The sequence below is a fragment of the Tiliqua scincoides genome, chromosome 3 (assembly GCF_035046505.1).
Source record: "Tiliqua scincoides isolate rTilSci1 chromosome 3, rTilSci1.hap2, whole genome shotgun sequence".
Lineage (NCBI taxonomy): Eukaryota > Metazoa > Chordata > Lepidosauria > Squamata > Scincidae > Tiliqua > Tiliqua scincoides.
In genome coordinates, this window is record NC_089823.1 from 78,858,240 (window position 1) to 78,875,422 (window position 17,183).

General features: G+C 40.8%; 1 protein-coding gene across 2 annotated transcripts in view; it reads right to left on the reverse strand.

Moving 5' to 3' along the window:
- REPS2 (RALBP1 associated Eps domain containing 2) overlaps nucleotides 1-17,183 on the reverse strand; it is a 96,350-nt gene that overhangs the window by 12,794 nt on the left and 66,373 nt on the right. Inside the window, exons 14-16 of one of the 2 annotated variants that reach the window (XM_066622206.1) lie at nucleotides 15,419-15,555; nucleotides 8,190-8,254; nucleotides 6,853-6,930 (exon numbers count right to left, since the gene is read on the reverse strand). In XM_066622206.1, coding sequence (XP_066478303.1) covers nucleotides 6,853-6,930; nucleotides 8,190-8,254; nucleotides 15,419-15,555 — 280 coding nt within the window. The remainder of the gene's footprint in view (nucleotides 1-6,852; nucleotides 6,931-8,189; nucleotides 8,255-15,418; nucleotides 15,556-17,183) is intronic. The other variant, XM_066622205.1, reaches the window with a different exon arrangement.

Consider the following 17,183-nt stretch of genomic DNA (forward strand, 5'->3'; position numbering starts at 1 on the left):
ATTGAGCCCCAAGTTTCACATCTTTGGGTATGTAGCTATACAGATTTTTTTTCCAATGATGTGTCCTATTTGTACTGAGCTACATTTTCAATCTGAAATCTTCTTCAGCATCACAGTGATGAGTCTGAATGGTTAACCAAGAACCGCTGATGAGCAGTCCCAGAGAGCACTGTAACGTATATTCTTCTGCTCAAAAGAAGGTTTTTTAAAAAGGCCAAAAAAGTCTTGCGATCGCAGTTAAAAAAAAAAGTGAGGGAAATTGGATAAATGGTTTCAGAAAGTGAGATTCCCCAGAGCTGCGTGTGTTTCTGCCTTCAGATCCCAGCCAAGTTTAACAAGCTAACACACTGTAGCACCACATCTAAGCACTACTCTTCCTCCCTTTTCTATCTGTCCATCTTGTTCACCTCAGCAGGACTTCTGAAAAGTACTCAGCACTTATGCAATGCTGCCTTCCAGAAAAGAAACTGTAAGATGTTGGGATGAACACCAACAGGACATTTGAAAGTGTCATCACCCACTCCTTACATTAAAGTGAATAAGCAGCTATGAACAGCTTGACAACTTTGTTTCCATATAAAGTAGTGGTTCCCAAACTCTGAGCTGTGGCTCCCCAGGGAGCCGCAGAAACCAGCCAGGGGAGCCGTGGGTGTTCCAAATATGTAGCCTTTTAACAAACGGAAGTGCTCAGGGGGAAAAAAAACTTTTTTTAAAAGTCCCTACGGCAATAGTTAACACAGAATGAGGAGCAGGTGCAAAGACTGAATGATAGCACTTCTGGTCTCTCCAGTTGCGACATCAAAATATTTGTGGAGGCAGCAAATTTTGTGGATGCTTGGCTATTTCTGTGCCCTGGAGATGGAATAGGACAACAACTTCTGATGAGGATTTTCTTCTGAAATATTGCATTAGTAGTACTTTGCAAGGATTGAACAATGCCTGGTGTAACTTAGGATGACCAAGAAGGCAGAATTCTCTGTGCAATAATTTCCTTGTGTGCTCTTTGTCGGCAGAGGGAGTACTGAAATTTTCAAATACAGAAACATAAACTACATTTATATTGCACTTCTGTACTTCTACCCAACTGGTTTCACTTTAACCTGCCCAATTCTGATGGCAAGGAACCCCTTTCTCAAGCATTTCTGGAGATGCCTTGGGAAAATTCTAGCAAAACAATCCCCAGTATTTTTATTGTGATAAGAAGTGTTGGCCAAGCGATGACTGTTCCACCTCCTGGCACCATTTGTTATGAGCAACACTGTGGAGCACCTCCACTGTGGAACTGACAACCTCAAAGCCTACATCTGACTCAGCTGCCTGGAGAGGTCTTATGCAAGATAAATATTCTTTTCCATGAACAAAATGATCAGATTAAGGTAGAAGGAACACACGCTAACTGGCTGTCGTGTCCTTAAAGTGCCACCTAGTGGAAGCCATTGCAATGTTTCAGATTACAATACACACCAAAAGCCACACTTGCTTAGCAGAAGCTGGCAATTCCAAAGGCATCAAGGCGTTAGGTTCACACACAGTCTACATGCATGAGAATGTGCTCAACTGGACTTCCTAGTTACCTTGACACCTTCAACATGCATCCTGCATGCATCAGTATTGTCTGGCACTCAAAATAAAGACAGAACAGAGAAACAACTAGCTCACAGCAAGACACTTCAAGTTCACCCAAAAGAAGAACTTCAGCTTAAACCTTTAAGATGTTTTAATTCTTCTCCTACCAGCAATGAGGGCTGCTTCATGCATTAACCAATTCAGGGATGCAATCACCCTGGTTTACCACAGCTTCCTGGTGCCTAGGCTGCACAAACTGCAGCATGCATGTGCACCATGAAGCTGCAAGAATTCACAGTGGAATCTATGCAGGAAGGCATGTAGTTGTGCATAACCCTAAAGCAGACAACCTGCAAGCAAACAGCTCATTCATGCACCAGTCCTACTATGTATATGCTTCTACCCATGACTCCTGCTCAGAGTGACTGCAGATGAAAGATCTGTGCTATCCACATGTAAAGAAGAAAACAGCGCATGCAAATTGTGCCAGTGTCTACTTTGCTGCATATACCTGTATTTTGAAATCGAACTTCAAATTATCGAAGTGCATTTCTTATATAAATAAAAACAGTGGAAGGAGGTAAAGGCAACTAGTAAAAAACATTTAACCGTTTAAAGAAATTATCTGTAAATTCAGAGGTTCTCTCTCTCTCTTAAAAGTGCTCCTCATTTCGGTGTTTCAAATTCACTTTCCTCCTCGTCGTTCATTTTCAAAGAAGCTAAACCTCTTTTCTGTTCCATTTGGGAGCCTGGTATATAGTGTAGTGAGCCATTTGTTCCTTTTTACAGCTTGTTATAGCAGCTGAAAGCGATAGCATAGAAAGAAAACCTATCAGGATGCAAATGCAACAAGCTGCCAAGAGCTGACACTGCTGCTGACTGCTTTTGCAGCACTTTCCCGCAATCCTCCAATTTTGATAAGCATTTCATTTTTAAAGAGCTATCTGAGAGTCAGTGATAAGGCTTGGGGCAAAGGCAGCAACAAACACATGCATGCAAGAAAAAGTACTCAGTGCTTTTAGAAGTGATGAATAGGACCTCAATGGAAATACTTGCATTTTTTTTTCATACTCAAGTTTTACAAAACCAGATTAAACCTAAGATGAAAGGCAGGGGTGCATATTTTTCTATGACTATTTTAATAGATTCTTCATTTTCTAAAAAGTTGTATGACACAAAATAAGATAATATGCATTTTTCTCTGAAGCAGGGTTTCTTAGGAGAAGCCTTTGTTTTCCACTGAACTTAGGTAAATAGCTGGTGTCTCTTGCCTTTGAATGTATTGTATTATGCAGCTAGGTGCATATTAATTTTACAGAATAAATAAGAGACAGAACAGGGATGGCTATACTTTATTCCAGAATAATCCCCTTTAATTGTATTCAGGTGATGGTGGATAGTATAATTAACAGTAGCAATAAACACAGCAAAGTGTCTTATGACTCTTGAGCTGTGGTTCCCAAATTCCTACATGGGAGTTGGGAAGCTGGTAAGTCCTGGTGTGGGTGGGCCTCCCCACTACTGCAAATAGCTCCAATGATCAATCAAAAACCAGATGTGGGCTCTGATAACTGATTGGAGCTATTTGCAGCAGCACAGACATAGTGGAAATGGAAAAGGAGCAAAAAAGAGCGACTAAGATGATTACTGAGCTGGGGCACCTTCCTTATGAGGAAAGGCTACGGCATTTGGGCCTCTTCAGCCTAGAAAAGAGGCGCCTGAGGGGGGACATGATTGAGACATACAAAATTATGCAGGGGATGGACAGAGTGGATAGAGAGATGCTCTTTACACTCTCACATAACACCAGAACCAGGGGACATCCACTAAAATTGTGTGTTGGGAGAGTTAGAACAGACAAAAGAAAATGTTTCTTTACTCAGTGTGTGGTTGGTCTGTGGAACTCCTTGCCACAGGATGTGGTGATGGCGTCTGGCATGGACGCCTTTAAAAGGGGATTGGACAAGTTTCTGGAGGAAAAATCCATTATGGGTTACAAGCCATGATGTGGATGTGCAACCTCCTGATTTTAGAAATGGGCTATGTCAGAATGCCAGAAGCAGGGAGGGCACCAGGATGAGGTCTCTTGTTATCTGGTGTGATCCCTGGGGCATTTGGTGGGCCGCTGTGAGATACAGGAAGCTGGACTAGATGGGCCTATGGCCTGATCCAGTGGGGCTGTTCTTATGTTCCCAGAGGCCAACAGAGGGGGCTGCAAGTCTCCTGCACCCTGCCAGAGGCCAGCACAACCCCCTAGTGGGTTTAAAAGTCCTTGGACCAGAGCTGCTGTCAGGGCACTTGTTTCTGGGCCACTCCCCTTAAGGAGGAATAGTCCTCTTCCACTTCCTCTAGTGGGTCGCGACCTACCAGTTGGGAACCACTGCTCTAAATTCTCATGACTCTAGGGACCAGCAAATTTACAGTACATTCATATTCAGGTCCACCTAAAAATAAGCCTCACTGAGTTCAATGGGACTTACTTGCAGTAAGTAGATATAGCACTGCACCCTTAGTGTACAGCAGTGTTGCTCAACCAGTGGTATGGGTACCACCAGTGGTACTTGAGGTGGTGTCTGGTGGTATTCACGCGACTGGTGGACACCTGCCACCCAGCAGCGAAACTAACAGCGCGACTCAACAAACAGCAGTAGGAGGCTTGGCTTGGTGGGCCGAGCTCCAAACCATGCTTTTCTGCATTTGAAAAAGCCCTCCTATCCACCCTGAGCCTCTTGCTGGTGTTCATCGCATCAAATCTGGCCCCACAACACAGAAGTATCTGGCAATTATGTCATTCCCAGTTACATCCGGTGCTATTTTGAATAGGTGGACCATGTGAAGTGGTACAGCAGAGGACAAACGATAAGAACATAAGAACAGCCCCACTGGAACAGGCCATAGGCCCATCTAGTCCAGCTTCCTGTACCTCACAGTGGCCCACCAAATGCCCCAGAAAGATGAGAAATTCTGGTGTAGCATATAAACTTTCATGGACTATAGGCAACTTCATCAGGTGCAGAAAGTGAAATCCTCAGTAGGCAGAAGGGTGTGCATAAATACACAAATACAAGTATACAGAAAACAAAACTGAAACACAGAGTGCAACAACGTAATATTTTATTACTAAAGACATCTGACCCAATTATTACAAATAATGTCCATGTGAAACATCGACAAACAGTGTCGAGTAGAGCAAGCCCATGAAAACACACATATATTTTTATTACTGAACTGCAAAGGTACAGGACCCTGTATACTATTTTATCTGCAAAACAGAAGAAGCCAGAACACAACACCCACATTATCTTGAACTAAAGATCAAGAAAGGCGGTATATAAATACCTGTATTATTATTATTTATAATAATATTATAATATTATTATTGAACTAATGCTCAGTTGAATAATTAGTTCAATTAATTACTGAACTAATACCACATTTTCCAGACTCAAAAAGAGAGTCTGGTTCAACAAGAAGCTGACAGAACATACCAAGATCCAGGTCTACAGAGCTTGCGTCCTGAGTACACTTCTGTACTGCAGCAAGTCATGGACTCTTCGCTCACAACAGGAGCTGAACGCTTTCCACATGCGCTACCTCCGATGCATCCTCAGCATCACCTGGCAGGACAAAGTCCCAAACAACACAGTCCTGGAACAAGCTGGAATCCCTAGCATGTATGCACTGCTGAAACAGAGATGCCTGCGTTGGCTCGGTCATGTCATGAGAATGGATGATGGCCGGATCCCAAAGGATCTCCTCTATGGAGAACTCGTGCAAGGAAAGCACCCTACAGGTAGACCACAGCTGCGATACAAGGACATCTGCAAGAGGGATCTGAAGGCCTTAGGAGTGGACCTCAACAAGTGGGAAACCCTGGCCTCTGAGCGGCCCGCTTGGAGGCAGGTTGTGCAGCATGGCCTTTCCCAGTTGGAAGAGACACTTGGCCAACAGGCTGAGGCTAAGAGGCAAAGAAGGAAGGCCTACAGCCAGGGAGACAGACCAGGGACACACTACACTTGCTCCCAGTGAGGAAGGGACTGTCACTCCCGAATCAGCCTTTTCAGCCACACTAGACGCTGTGCCAGAACCACCATTCAGAGCGCGATACCATAGTCTTTCGAGACTGAAGGTTGCCAACAACAATGCTCAGAAAATTTCAATGCAAAAATCTAGTAACAAAAAATCTAGTAACACAATATAATGTGCTAATCTAGCTAATAAAGGATCAGTATACTGTAAAAAAAAAACCCAATGAACTGTATTCTGTTTCCTTTACCTCTGCACCTCTCCCAAATATCTGTGAAATCAATGAGTTTTACAGCTCTCTGCAGTTTGCAATAGAGAGTTGTTGGAAAGCAAAAAGCAACTATTCCCACTCTGAATAGATACAGATAACTCCAGGAAAGCAAGTCAGGGCGCAATCCTGACTCTCACTTGGGGTGACGCAAGTCCCTTGCAGCAGCCCAGGAGTGTCACAAAAGTTTAGTTGAAACCTGACCTTCACTTCACTTGTAGTTAGAGCTACAGATGTGCATAATTTTATTTACTTATTGTTTTGGGGCATCCTATGGATATTACCCACAACATTACTGCTGATATCTGGTTCAACCTCTCTCTTGACCACCTCCCCATGTCTGAACAGATGCTTAATTTTCTTTGACGGCTATTTTAGTAAAATATATCTATTTTATTTTTAAACATTTGCAAGGTTGGGCCACCCAGTGAAATGCCAGCAACTTATCAAAGGGACTATAAACAAAGGGCTTGTGAAAAACCAGTCAGGAAGGGGTAAAGCATGAATAAGATCACGTCTACAACAAAAAAAACTTCTGTTCAATAAAATGATTAATGCAGGGGAAATTCCAACATGTAAGGACAGACAGAATCTACTGCCCTTTGGGACAGTCTACCTGGTAACAGAAAAAGGCGCAACTATCCGCTTTGTTGGCTGTGGAACGAAGGAGAAAATCAAACACAAAACAAAATTGCAGCAGACACAGGCTGCTTGCTTGATGTCCAATTTGTATCCATTTATTATGTTGTGTAGAGACTGACCTATGTGATTTATGTGTATGGCAGCAGGACATTCTCACCAATCGTGGCACATAAGATTTTAGCATTTATATATATCAGTAAGGCTTTGGCTGTGATGCTGTCTGGACCCATAACTCAGGTAAGTGAGAAATGGCACAGAAACCCTAGATTCTGTGGTAGAATTATAGAAAAACAGCAGTCATCTTGCCCATCCTAGCATGACAATTCTACATTTATAATTTAAAGTTGTACCTGTTCTTGAAGTCTGAAGTCTACATAACTTGATTTGAGTTGAGCATTTGGTTCAGTATTTGTGATATGATGAGGAACCTGCAGGACACAAGCAGAAAGCATGCATCAAGAGCCCAGCGTTGTGCATAGCAAGATCAGCCCACGGAAAAATCCCACGGAGCCCACGGAGTAAGGTTTAACTGCAATTTTAGTTTGCAGAAAGTAATGTTCTCTTCCCCTGGGAAGGGGCACCTAACAGTTTTTAAGTGCACTAGGGCAATGATTCTCAAACTTTTAGCACCAGGACCCACTTTTTAGAATGAGAATCCGTCAGGATCCACCAGAAGTGATGTCATGATCGGAAGTGACATCATCAAGCAGGAAAATTTTTTAACAATCCTAGGCTGCAATCCTACCCACATAGACCTAGGAGTAAGCCCCATTGACTGTCATTGTTAAAAGCATATTCAGAATTGCATGTTAAAAGTACATGTCTGTAACATTTCCCCAAATGCAGTCACATACCATGGTAGCATCAAGTCTAGTATATTAAAAATAAAATATTGAAATGAATGGGGGCCCACCTGAAACTGGTTCATGACCTACCCAGTGGGTCCCAACCCACAGTCTGAGAAACACTGCACTAGGAATTTATAGGAAGAGGAATGATAAGTGAAAATATCAAAAGAAAAAGCAGGAAGCAATACATTCAGATTAAAAAAAGAATTTTTTAAAAAAATATTTCTTTAAAAAAAAAGAAATTTGGGGAGATGCTTCATCTCACAGAGAATAAGAAGCAGAACAAAGATTTTGTGACTATACAGTGTGGGGAGAGGATAAAATAAGTTGGTGAAGAGAGTTACTAGTCTTAAGACAGGCACGTGCTAGGATGTGAGTTCTCAAAAGAGCTTGGCAAAATGTGGAAATGATAGGTGCACAGGGGGCAAGTTGTTCATTGCGATACATTTTGCTGGCAAATCTCCCCAGGGCATTTTTTAAATATATTTGATCTAATCTGAAATTAGTTGGGGACAACTACAGCCCCTGAAATGTACAGAATGATGACATTCCTTGGAGTTTGTCTTATGACATTCTGTGTGTAAGCAAGATCTTGATTGTTTGGGGATTTATATCCTATCTTGTTCACTAAAGCTGCAATCCTATACACTCTTCCCTGGGTTTGCTATACTTTTTTGTCCTTTAAAGGGACATTCTGCTTAGCAGTGCTTCCCCTGTCTTAATGCTGTAGGATGCTATGCCAGGAAAGATTGCTCTTTCTCTGTCTGGAAACACTCTCATTGACCTCAGTTGTTCTCAAAGCAAAAGTCCACATTATTCTGTTGACATTCTATACAAACCTGTGAGACAAAGGGCCTAGGAGGTAGAGCAGGGGGTGGTGGTGGTAGCCAACCAGCTCTAGCTGCTGAAACAAAGGCAACAAAAAAGAAACAAAATGAATGAACAGACTCCAACACTACATACTGTACATATCTTAAAACCATGTGACTTCTGAAAGAGACTCAACTTGGTTTGGGTTCACTGAAAGCAAATCCAAATGAAATCCAATATCTCATCACCTTCCTCCACGTCCTCCTCAGAAAAGGTGCTATCCAGTAAGCATATGACACATACAGACAATACAGGTTCAGTTACATGATCATCATGAAAGGTATTGGTACATGGAACTCAAACTGCCCTTGCATTTTCTGTTCTCTATCACTAACACTCTTTCCTTAAAAAAAAAAATTAGGCAATATTCTAACATGGACATTAGAGACCATTCAAAATAAAATGCGATGAAGTGAAAAAGTGCAGTTGTACAGAAAACATCTGTGGGTGGAATTGGATGTTCTGGCACTTAGATGAGCAAACTGTAGCTTTTAAATATTTTTGGCAGGGTCTGAAGAGGGAAGAGACCAAACAACAGTCAGTTTCAGGCTTTATGGTAAGGTAATATAATTCAGTTCTCTATTCTGAGCCAGCAATCTGAGATGCTAACACCCATGCAGGGACCATCTATTATACTTCCCAATTTGGCTTCAGTTAAATCTGTAAACCTTTAGAGGCCAGAACTGCAGAGAAGATGAGGCTTTGTGAGGCAATTATAATGACACACAGATTATACATACATATGAAGCATGATTGAAGAGACTCTTGATAGCTAACCTTCGAGCAGACCCTTATGACTGCAGAGTCTTTTCGGCAAACACAACTGGAAAGATGCGTAGCAACCTCTCTTTGTGGTTGTCATTTGGCAGTTGCAAATTGTAACACTAAACTCATGCCATGGGAATGCTAAACAGATTTGGCCACAAAACTTATTGCACATGCATTTATTAAAGCATATAAAGCCTGCTTTGGAAGAAGAAGAAAGAAAAAAAAAAACTTGCCATGGTCCCATTTAGGTATGTACATTTATAAAACATAAAGAAATACAGATTTTTGTATTTAAATGTGTATGGCATAATACTGAATTCTCCTGACGAGTAAATGCAACAAACTAGAAGGAAAAGCAGGCTGAATTGAGGCAATATTATAAATGAATAGCTACATTCAGCACCCCAACTACACTGCGCCAAAGTTGTGAGCTACTGAAATGTAGGTCATTACCAATAAAACCCACAGATCCATCCATAAAATGCACAGAAATCGGCTGTAAAATTAAAAGGATAATTATAGTCATTGAACATAAAAAAAGAGGATGTATTCTGTTACTGAATGTTTTCTGTAATTTTTAATTTATATCCCACCTTTCCACATGTGGGTCCAAGGCAATTATAGTTTCTAAATGAAGACAATATTGGAGTGAGGTTTTCATCCCTTGACTTCTGTTCCAACTCTACTAGTGATGAGAAATGTTCTCTCTGCTCAAGACTAGAACTGAAACACATTTTAAAATATACTGAAAGTTGAACAAATCATGTTGAAAAGATTTCAGAGTTGATGATTCTTCATGAATCTCTTTTCTGGAAGAGTTAAAGACTGCTACTCCATAAAGCACATATAAGTGAGGTATAAAATTCATGCTGCAATCCTATATACACTTTCCTGGGAATAAGCCCCATGATCACAGTGGGACTTCTGGGTATATGTGCATAGGATTGCACTGCTACTCAGGCTACAGAGTCTTAAATACAGTTGGATGGGAAGTCCAAGAATGCTTCACATGCTATCAATTTCTATGCCAAAACAATTTTTGTGATGGAGGGGTCACATGAAACCCATGTGCAGACTAAGACACATGCAATTTTTTTTCACTATGAATATACACATAACATACATGAGCTGAGAAACTGACCAATCACACCTTCCAAGGAGCAGGTACATAGAGCAGAAGAAACTCAGCAACCCATAGGGATTATCACATCACTATCTACAGAAAAGTTTCACATGAAGTGCTTTCTATGGAGGTGCTTTGGAATGTGTTAAGCAGTAACTAAATTTAACAGGATGACACCATGAGAAGTTACTTTGAACTATGCACTGTCAATGTTGTACATTGATATTCCTTTATTTTTCCAAATGAATTATGTTCATTTTCAAGAAAAGCTACACTTTCAATGTATAACTTTTAAAAAATCTTTGTTCATCACTTATTTTCATTAGTAAGTTTCCATACATACTATAACAATTGTTTCTTGCATGTCCTATATCCTAAGCAATATCTTTGCCACCTCTGTACTTAGCTTCCATCTCCAGAGAGAGAAGAAGGGCCTAAAAGAAAATACTCTAGGATTTCTTCCAAGCCCAGATTTTATACACAGCATTCAGGCAGCCCTGCCAAAACTACAGAATGCTCTAGTAAAGAACACTGCCAGTTGAAATTGCTTTGCTCACAACAGGCCAAATTTAAGTGGTTGGGGGGGGCAGGGAGAAAGGAAAACTTACATCTTGTTCAGCTTTGAAAAATATGCTGTATCTGGGAGCTAAGCATTGTAGACAAGCAAAACACTCGAACCAGGCATGTTTGACCCAGTTTCCTGCTTTTTTAATCCTAAAATTCTAACTTAAGCTATTCATGAAATATTCATAAAATCCTGCTGTTCAGAATATTTTTGACCTGTTTGAGAAAAAAGTCATGCTTATGTGAGCACTATTCCCAGGCACAATCTGGAGTTCTTCGAATATCAGCAAAAACCTCTTTCTAAAAGAGAGACAGTGTTTTTTTTTATAAAAAAAATTCTATAAATCTGCATCAATCTTACACAGACACAGTCACAAACACAGAGCAGGAGGCACAGCGAAGGTTCTCCTCCAATAACACTTCACAGAACATCAGTCTATTATCAAATACAGGCCCTTAGGGCATGTGAACAAACTATAGAGAAATGCAAGGGTACCACCTTTATATGCCAGATTTATCATTGTTAGACTCTGTCTTTTAAAGGCAGTAGCAACATATATGTAAAACTTATACGAAAAACAATAATGTCTGCAAGGGAACCAAGGAGGCGTTGCTGAAAAATAATCTTATACACACATTGGGTGGAGATGTACTGTTTAATTTAATTATTTATTAATTATTTATTAAATATTTAATATTTAATAAGGGATTTAAATAAAGCCTGCCTATGTAAACCGCCTTGAATAAAGTCTTGAATAAAGACCAAAAAAGGCGGTATATAAATACCTGTTATTATTATTATTATACTATTATGTTTGACTGTGCAAATTTATAATGTGTTATGGAACAAATTGGTTCTTGGGTTGTGTTAAGGAACATATTGGTGCTTGGGGCTGTTCTCTGGCCAAACTGAGAAAGAGTCTAGGTGCTGAATCATCCTGAGAAGTAGTAGTAGTAGAAGCACAAGGGTGCAAGACTTAGTGAAAAGAAAAGGATGGATGGGATTCTTTGTCTCTTTATGAAACTGTCAAATGGAGAGCTGCTTGGTTGCTATAATCCTTGTCATAAGGTTCCTAGGAGTTGAATATTGTTGGACTGAATTCGCAAGTATAGTATTCAAGATGGCAAACAATCGCAGTTACAGTACTATAGCCTGAAATTACAAATGGATGAGTTCTTGAAATCTCTGTCAGGCAGAAGACCAGACCATGCAACCTTTGAAGCTCAAATCCTGATATAGAGTTCCTATTGATATCAGTGACAGCTTCTCTACCAGGTCAATGTATGCATCCATGAGCATGCTATGTATGCAATGCATGCATCCGTGAGCATGCAAAATAAAATTTGCCAAGGCCAGAAATGATACAATATATATTCCCTCTCCAAGTATGAAGAGCTATTCTTCTTCCCTCTTTCCTTACTTTGCATGGATATGTGAATAAACACACACACACAATTTTACTTGCTCATCCATTCCATTTTATAATTCAGTTCTTGTGTTTTGATTCTTTGAGTTCTGGTTTTGTTCACTACTTTTCTTCAGCTGTCCATCTACAAATAATTTAGCTTGTGATTGGATTTAAGTGCAGTAATCCAGCCCAAGATCCTGACACAGGATTGTTCAATTCTTCGCATTTAGTCAGAGCTTCTAAGAATTACTGAGGATGGGAGAAAGGTGGGATGTCCGGTTTCCTTCTATTAGCAGGAAGTCACCCATCAAGTAAGGTAAACAAAATACTGTAATCCATTTACTCTCACATTCATCCTTCCCAGGTGGAAGTTTTGGATATTTTTCCCTTATTATAAAAGGTTAAAGGAAAAACCCAGGTGCCTGTCCAGTTCCTATTTGTATCATTCTGGATGACATTAAAGGGGATTCAGTTACAGAAGGCTACTGTATATAGTGGTAGATAGTGAAGGAAATGGGAATTGAATGCTTAGATTTTATTTACCTGTTCAATATTTATGTAGTTTCACCACACCTCCAAATTCAGATATATAGCAATGGAAATGTTAATTATTGGACCCTGGAATTCTCTGTTCTCAAATAGTCCATGCTGTTATTGTGTATTGATCCGGGGGAGAGTTTAGGCCCATTCCATAAAATTCCCAGGTCCACAGGTATCAGATTGAAGTATTCACCGTCCTTTATCTTTTGCCAGCACCAATCACTTTTTAAGTGCATGGCTATTTGCCATGTAGGGTTTAGACGTGCGATAAGGAAGATGAAATAACCAATTCAGGTGAGTATTCACTTTCTCCTCCGCGACGCTAGTGCTGCCCGTGGATCACGGCAATTGACTTCAATTAAGCTAAGCAAGCGTAACTGACACTGGATTGTATCCAATGTCTTAATTTCAGCAACGCCTGAAGTATTCTGGGGGTGGCCTTTCCTGGCTTTCATCCAGTCATTTAAAACTTGAAAGACTAGTCTGGGTTGCCACCTCTCCTAATTTAATCTATGGATCAGACTATTAAACACAGCATGATTAAAAGAACACAGCACAAGAATGCAGCATGAGGCAAATTGCTGGCACGGCACAGCTCCACTATTGGAGACATGAAGCAGCCGCTTGCACAGTTTGTGGCAGAAGGAGCAGCGCAAGACAGGCCAGGTGGAAGGAGTCCCAAAATGTAAAAACAGTCAATTCCATTATGCAAAGCAGGAATACAAAAGGATTAAATTTATTCACTGATGCTTTTTTGGGGTCACTTCATCATGATCCCAACATATCACTACGCACCCTTCCTCCCACCCTTTCCCCTTCCCCTCTCATAGTCTGAGATAACTGTAGCTTGCCATGACATTCAATTTGGGAAAGCTATGCTTAGCAACAATCACCGTCAAACAAACTACCGTGGAATTTGGTTTCAGTTCCTGTTTGGGGATCAAACTATGTATGGTTAGCAGTAATCAGAAGTGCCTGGTTCAGATACCACTACCATCCACTACCAAGGAAGGAGAAAGAAATGCACTAGTTCAAGAGGTGGGGGAGAGCCCGAGAGGGCTCCCAAATGATTGGCAAGAAGCATCTGCAGAGCAATTCTGTTCTGATCATGTGTTTCCACAAGTGATCAGAATGGGATCGCTTGGCTAACTCTCCTTCTCAATGGTCCAGCAAGCTGGCCAGGCGGGGAAGAAGGTGACAGCAGTAGAGCCCCACCTCCATGCCTTCTTATTTTGTCTTTCAGACATGTCATCCATTCATCACCCCTCCTTCCCCCTTCTCTCCACCCTGTTTGTTGAAACAAACAGCAAGCTGAGTGTGCTGTTGGTGCTATTTTCACAATAATCAGAAAACTCTGTTTACTCTAGCAAATTTTGACCAGAAGAACTTTTCTTCTTCTTCAAAACAAAACCGTTTGTTTTCAACAAACTACTGTTTCATTGTTGGAACCAATTATATTTTTTATAGCATGCGTGCACAAGTGTTTTTATCCCTGCATATTTTTTACAGTTTAAACTAAGGTTAAAAAAATGCTGTTCAAATGCTTTTCCAGTAACTATGGAAGGTAATGAAGTAAACCTGATCCATCCTTGAATCTTCAGAAGCTCAGATAGCAAGGTATCAGACACTTAATCTGTTTAAGCAAGAGGATTTTCCAGCTTCCCTTTCTGCAGGTGTTGTTCTGACAAAGTAGGCTACTTTGCTGCAGACACACCACTGCTTATACTACATTTTCACAAAACAACCTTTAGAAATAAGGAACCTTTAGAAAAAGGAACCCTATGAAACAACAATCACGTTCCTGTCCATTTTTTAATCTTCAGAGAAACAAAAATCCACACAAGATAGAGCCATAGGTTACACTATGAAGCAAAACGCCCCACCAGTTGCAAAATAGTGGCACTTTTTAAATCTGAAAACAAGTCTGAAGACAAGAGATGCTGTCAGCTTAGATATGCATCTAGAGTGACAGTTTTGCCTGTGATTTGAGGGTGGAAAACATCTTTCTAAAAATGCCCAACGAAGAAAAAAAATCCAGGCAGATGTCAAGAGCTGTAATCTGACAAAAAGTCACAGAGAATCCAACAAAATAGTAAATTTTCCCCAAGATAAACTATTTCCTTTATTTCTTTTCAAGGAAAAAAGTCATCCCATTAGCCTTCAGCCAAAGGAAGCTTCCCCTGTATGAAAAGATCTTACTATATGGTAAAGTAAAGGTGTAATCTTTTAAACCAGGCCTAATCATATATGAACACATCAACCATTTATTGCAGGCTGTCAGATAAATCGCCTTCAAAAATGTGGGATTTATTGAGCACGGAGCAGGCTGTAGCACATGTTGTATGAAATCCATGAGCTGGAAATTTGACAGATCTGCCTGTTCACCCAATGGGCATTATCTGAGTATACATAGCAAGTGTTCCTAGGTCATAGAGAGGATGACTCCATTCAACAAAACATCAGTAAAACATCTATGGCTGGTTCACACATACAAGTACCTCGATTTAGCACCACATTATGACTGGCAGCTAAATACAGTACATGAATCGACCCCTTGAAAAATACTGCATTTGAGTTGATGTTGTGCAATACAAACATTTTCTCTGTGGCATCAGATCTGTAATGGCTTGTTATTTGCACATGCAAGTTATCATCCGATATTGCAGTCATTGAGAGATGAACGTGCAAGTGTGAGCCAGTGCAAAGAAGTGCGTCTGCATTGCAATTTCAGTTGTCATTAAAAAATACTGAAAAAGGAGGCCGAGGCCAGATTTAAAGGATTGTGCAACTTTACCTTGTGTGTTTTGCTGGAAGATTTTATTTAGATCTAAGGAGGATGCTCTAGAATGTGATTTCTGTGGTCTTGGTGGGGGAGTTGGCGGTTCTCCCCCTTTTTTCATTGCATCTTCTATCGATGTGCTAGAATAAGACCTCAGGGAAAATAAGACAAAATCAAAGGGAAAAAATGAGTGGTTTTTGTATGTCTGTTGCAAAGACTATGGTAAATACGCATGGGAGAGCAATATAAGGGGCCCCATATCTGTGGATCCCATATCTGCGGATTCACTTATCCACAGATTGGGTCCACAGCTCCCCCACCAGAGGCAAGGGGAGTTCTGCTCCTCTCGTCTCTGGAGGGTCCTCTGAGCCAGACACACAAAGAAGTGACTTCCAATTTCTCCATGAAACCAGAAGCGACATTTTTAATGCCTTATAAGGCATTAGGAGGCCCAGGGAAACCCTCTAGGGCAGTGGTTCTCACACATTTAGCAACGGGACCCACTTTTTAGACTGAGAATCTTTCAGGACCCACTGGAAGTGATGTCATGACTGGAAGTGACATCATCAAGCAGGAAAAAATTTTTACGATCCTACACTGCAATCCTACCCACAAGTAAGTGCCATTTACTATCACTGTTAAAAGCATATATATAGTAGCCTGTTAAAAGTAGACATGTGACATTTCCCCAAATGCAGTCACATACCATGGTAGCGTAAAGTCTAATATATTAAAAATAAAATATTGAAATGAATGGGGACCCACCTGAAATTGGCTCGCGACCCACCTACTGGGTCCTGACCCACAGTTTGAGAAACACTGCTCTAGAGCTTCCTTCACAGAGATCCCCTCACCTACCAAGGGTGGGGGAAGGCATTTGCCTGAATTCATTAATTCACATAACCACGGGGCTTTCCGGAACAGAACACCCATGGATACAGGGGCAGGTCTGTATATTCTTTTGGCTGAAAACGAACATCTGAATATCCCAGTTCATATGTCCTAAGGGGATGGCACTACCCTTGCATGGTAGAGTGAGCTAACCCCTTTCCCTTCTACTATTGCAGTCACACTTCATGAAAACCTAGCACCCCATGAGAATGCTTGCTCATGAGAAGTCCTAGTCTGTTCAGTCCCTCCCCCTTCTACTGTGAGCAGGAAGAATCCTGCAAACAGGACATCTGTGTGATTAGGTGATTTCATGCAGAGCTCAGCTCATGTTAAGCAAGACAGATATAGAAAGGTGAGCTTGCTTCTCCAAATGCTGCAACCATCTTCTTAAAACATATAAACCAAGGCCAAGTACTTGCAGGGTCACTGTTTCTGCAGAATATTGGTAAGTTCTTTTATTGGTTGGAATCCTTTAAAAATAGCTGGTTTCAATATCTCTACTGCAGTGATTTGCTAACCTAGCTTCTTTCCCTTTGGTCGATCAGATACCACCCATGCACACACGCATGGAAGCAAGTGACTCTAGTGAAAGTGATTTTGACAAAGACTGCCTCTAAAAAAGGAAAAATGAGATTGTGTGCAGCTCTGTGTAGTTAGGACTTGGAAAGTAAACTCAGTTTTTCCAAAATTGTGACTTCCAGAGCTGAATAGTGTTTGAAAACACCACAGCAAACAGGCAAACAACTTGACCCACAGGATGTAGAGGAAGGCATACAAAGGCCCAATTCTTATTCAGGGAGCTTCTATTTTCTATTGTTCTAGTATACTCTGATAAATATCCAGTCACTGGGAAACTGACTTTCTACTTAGCAAATGCATTTGAACGAAT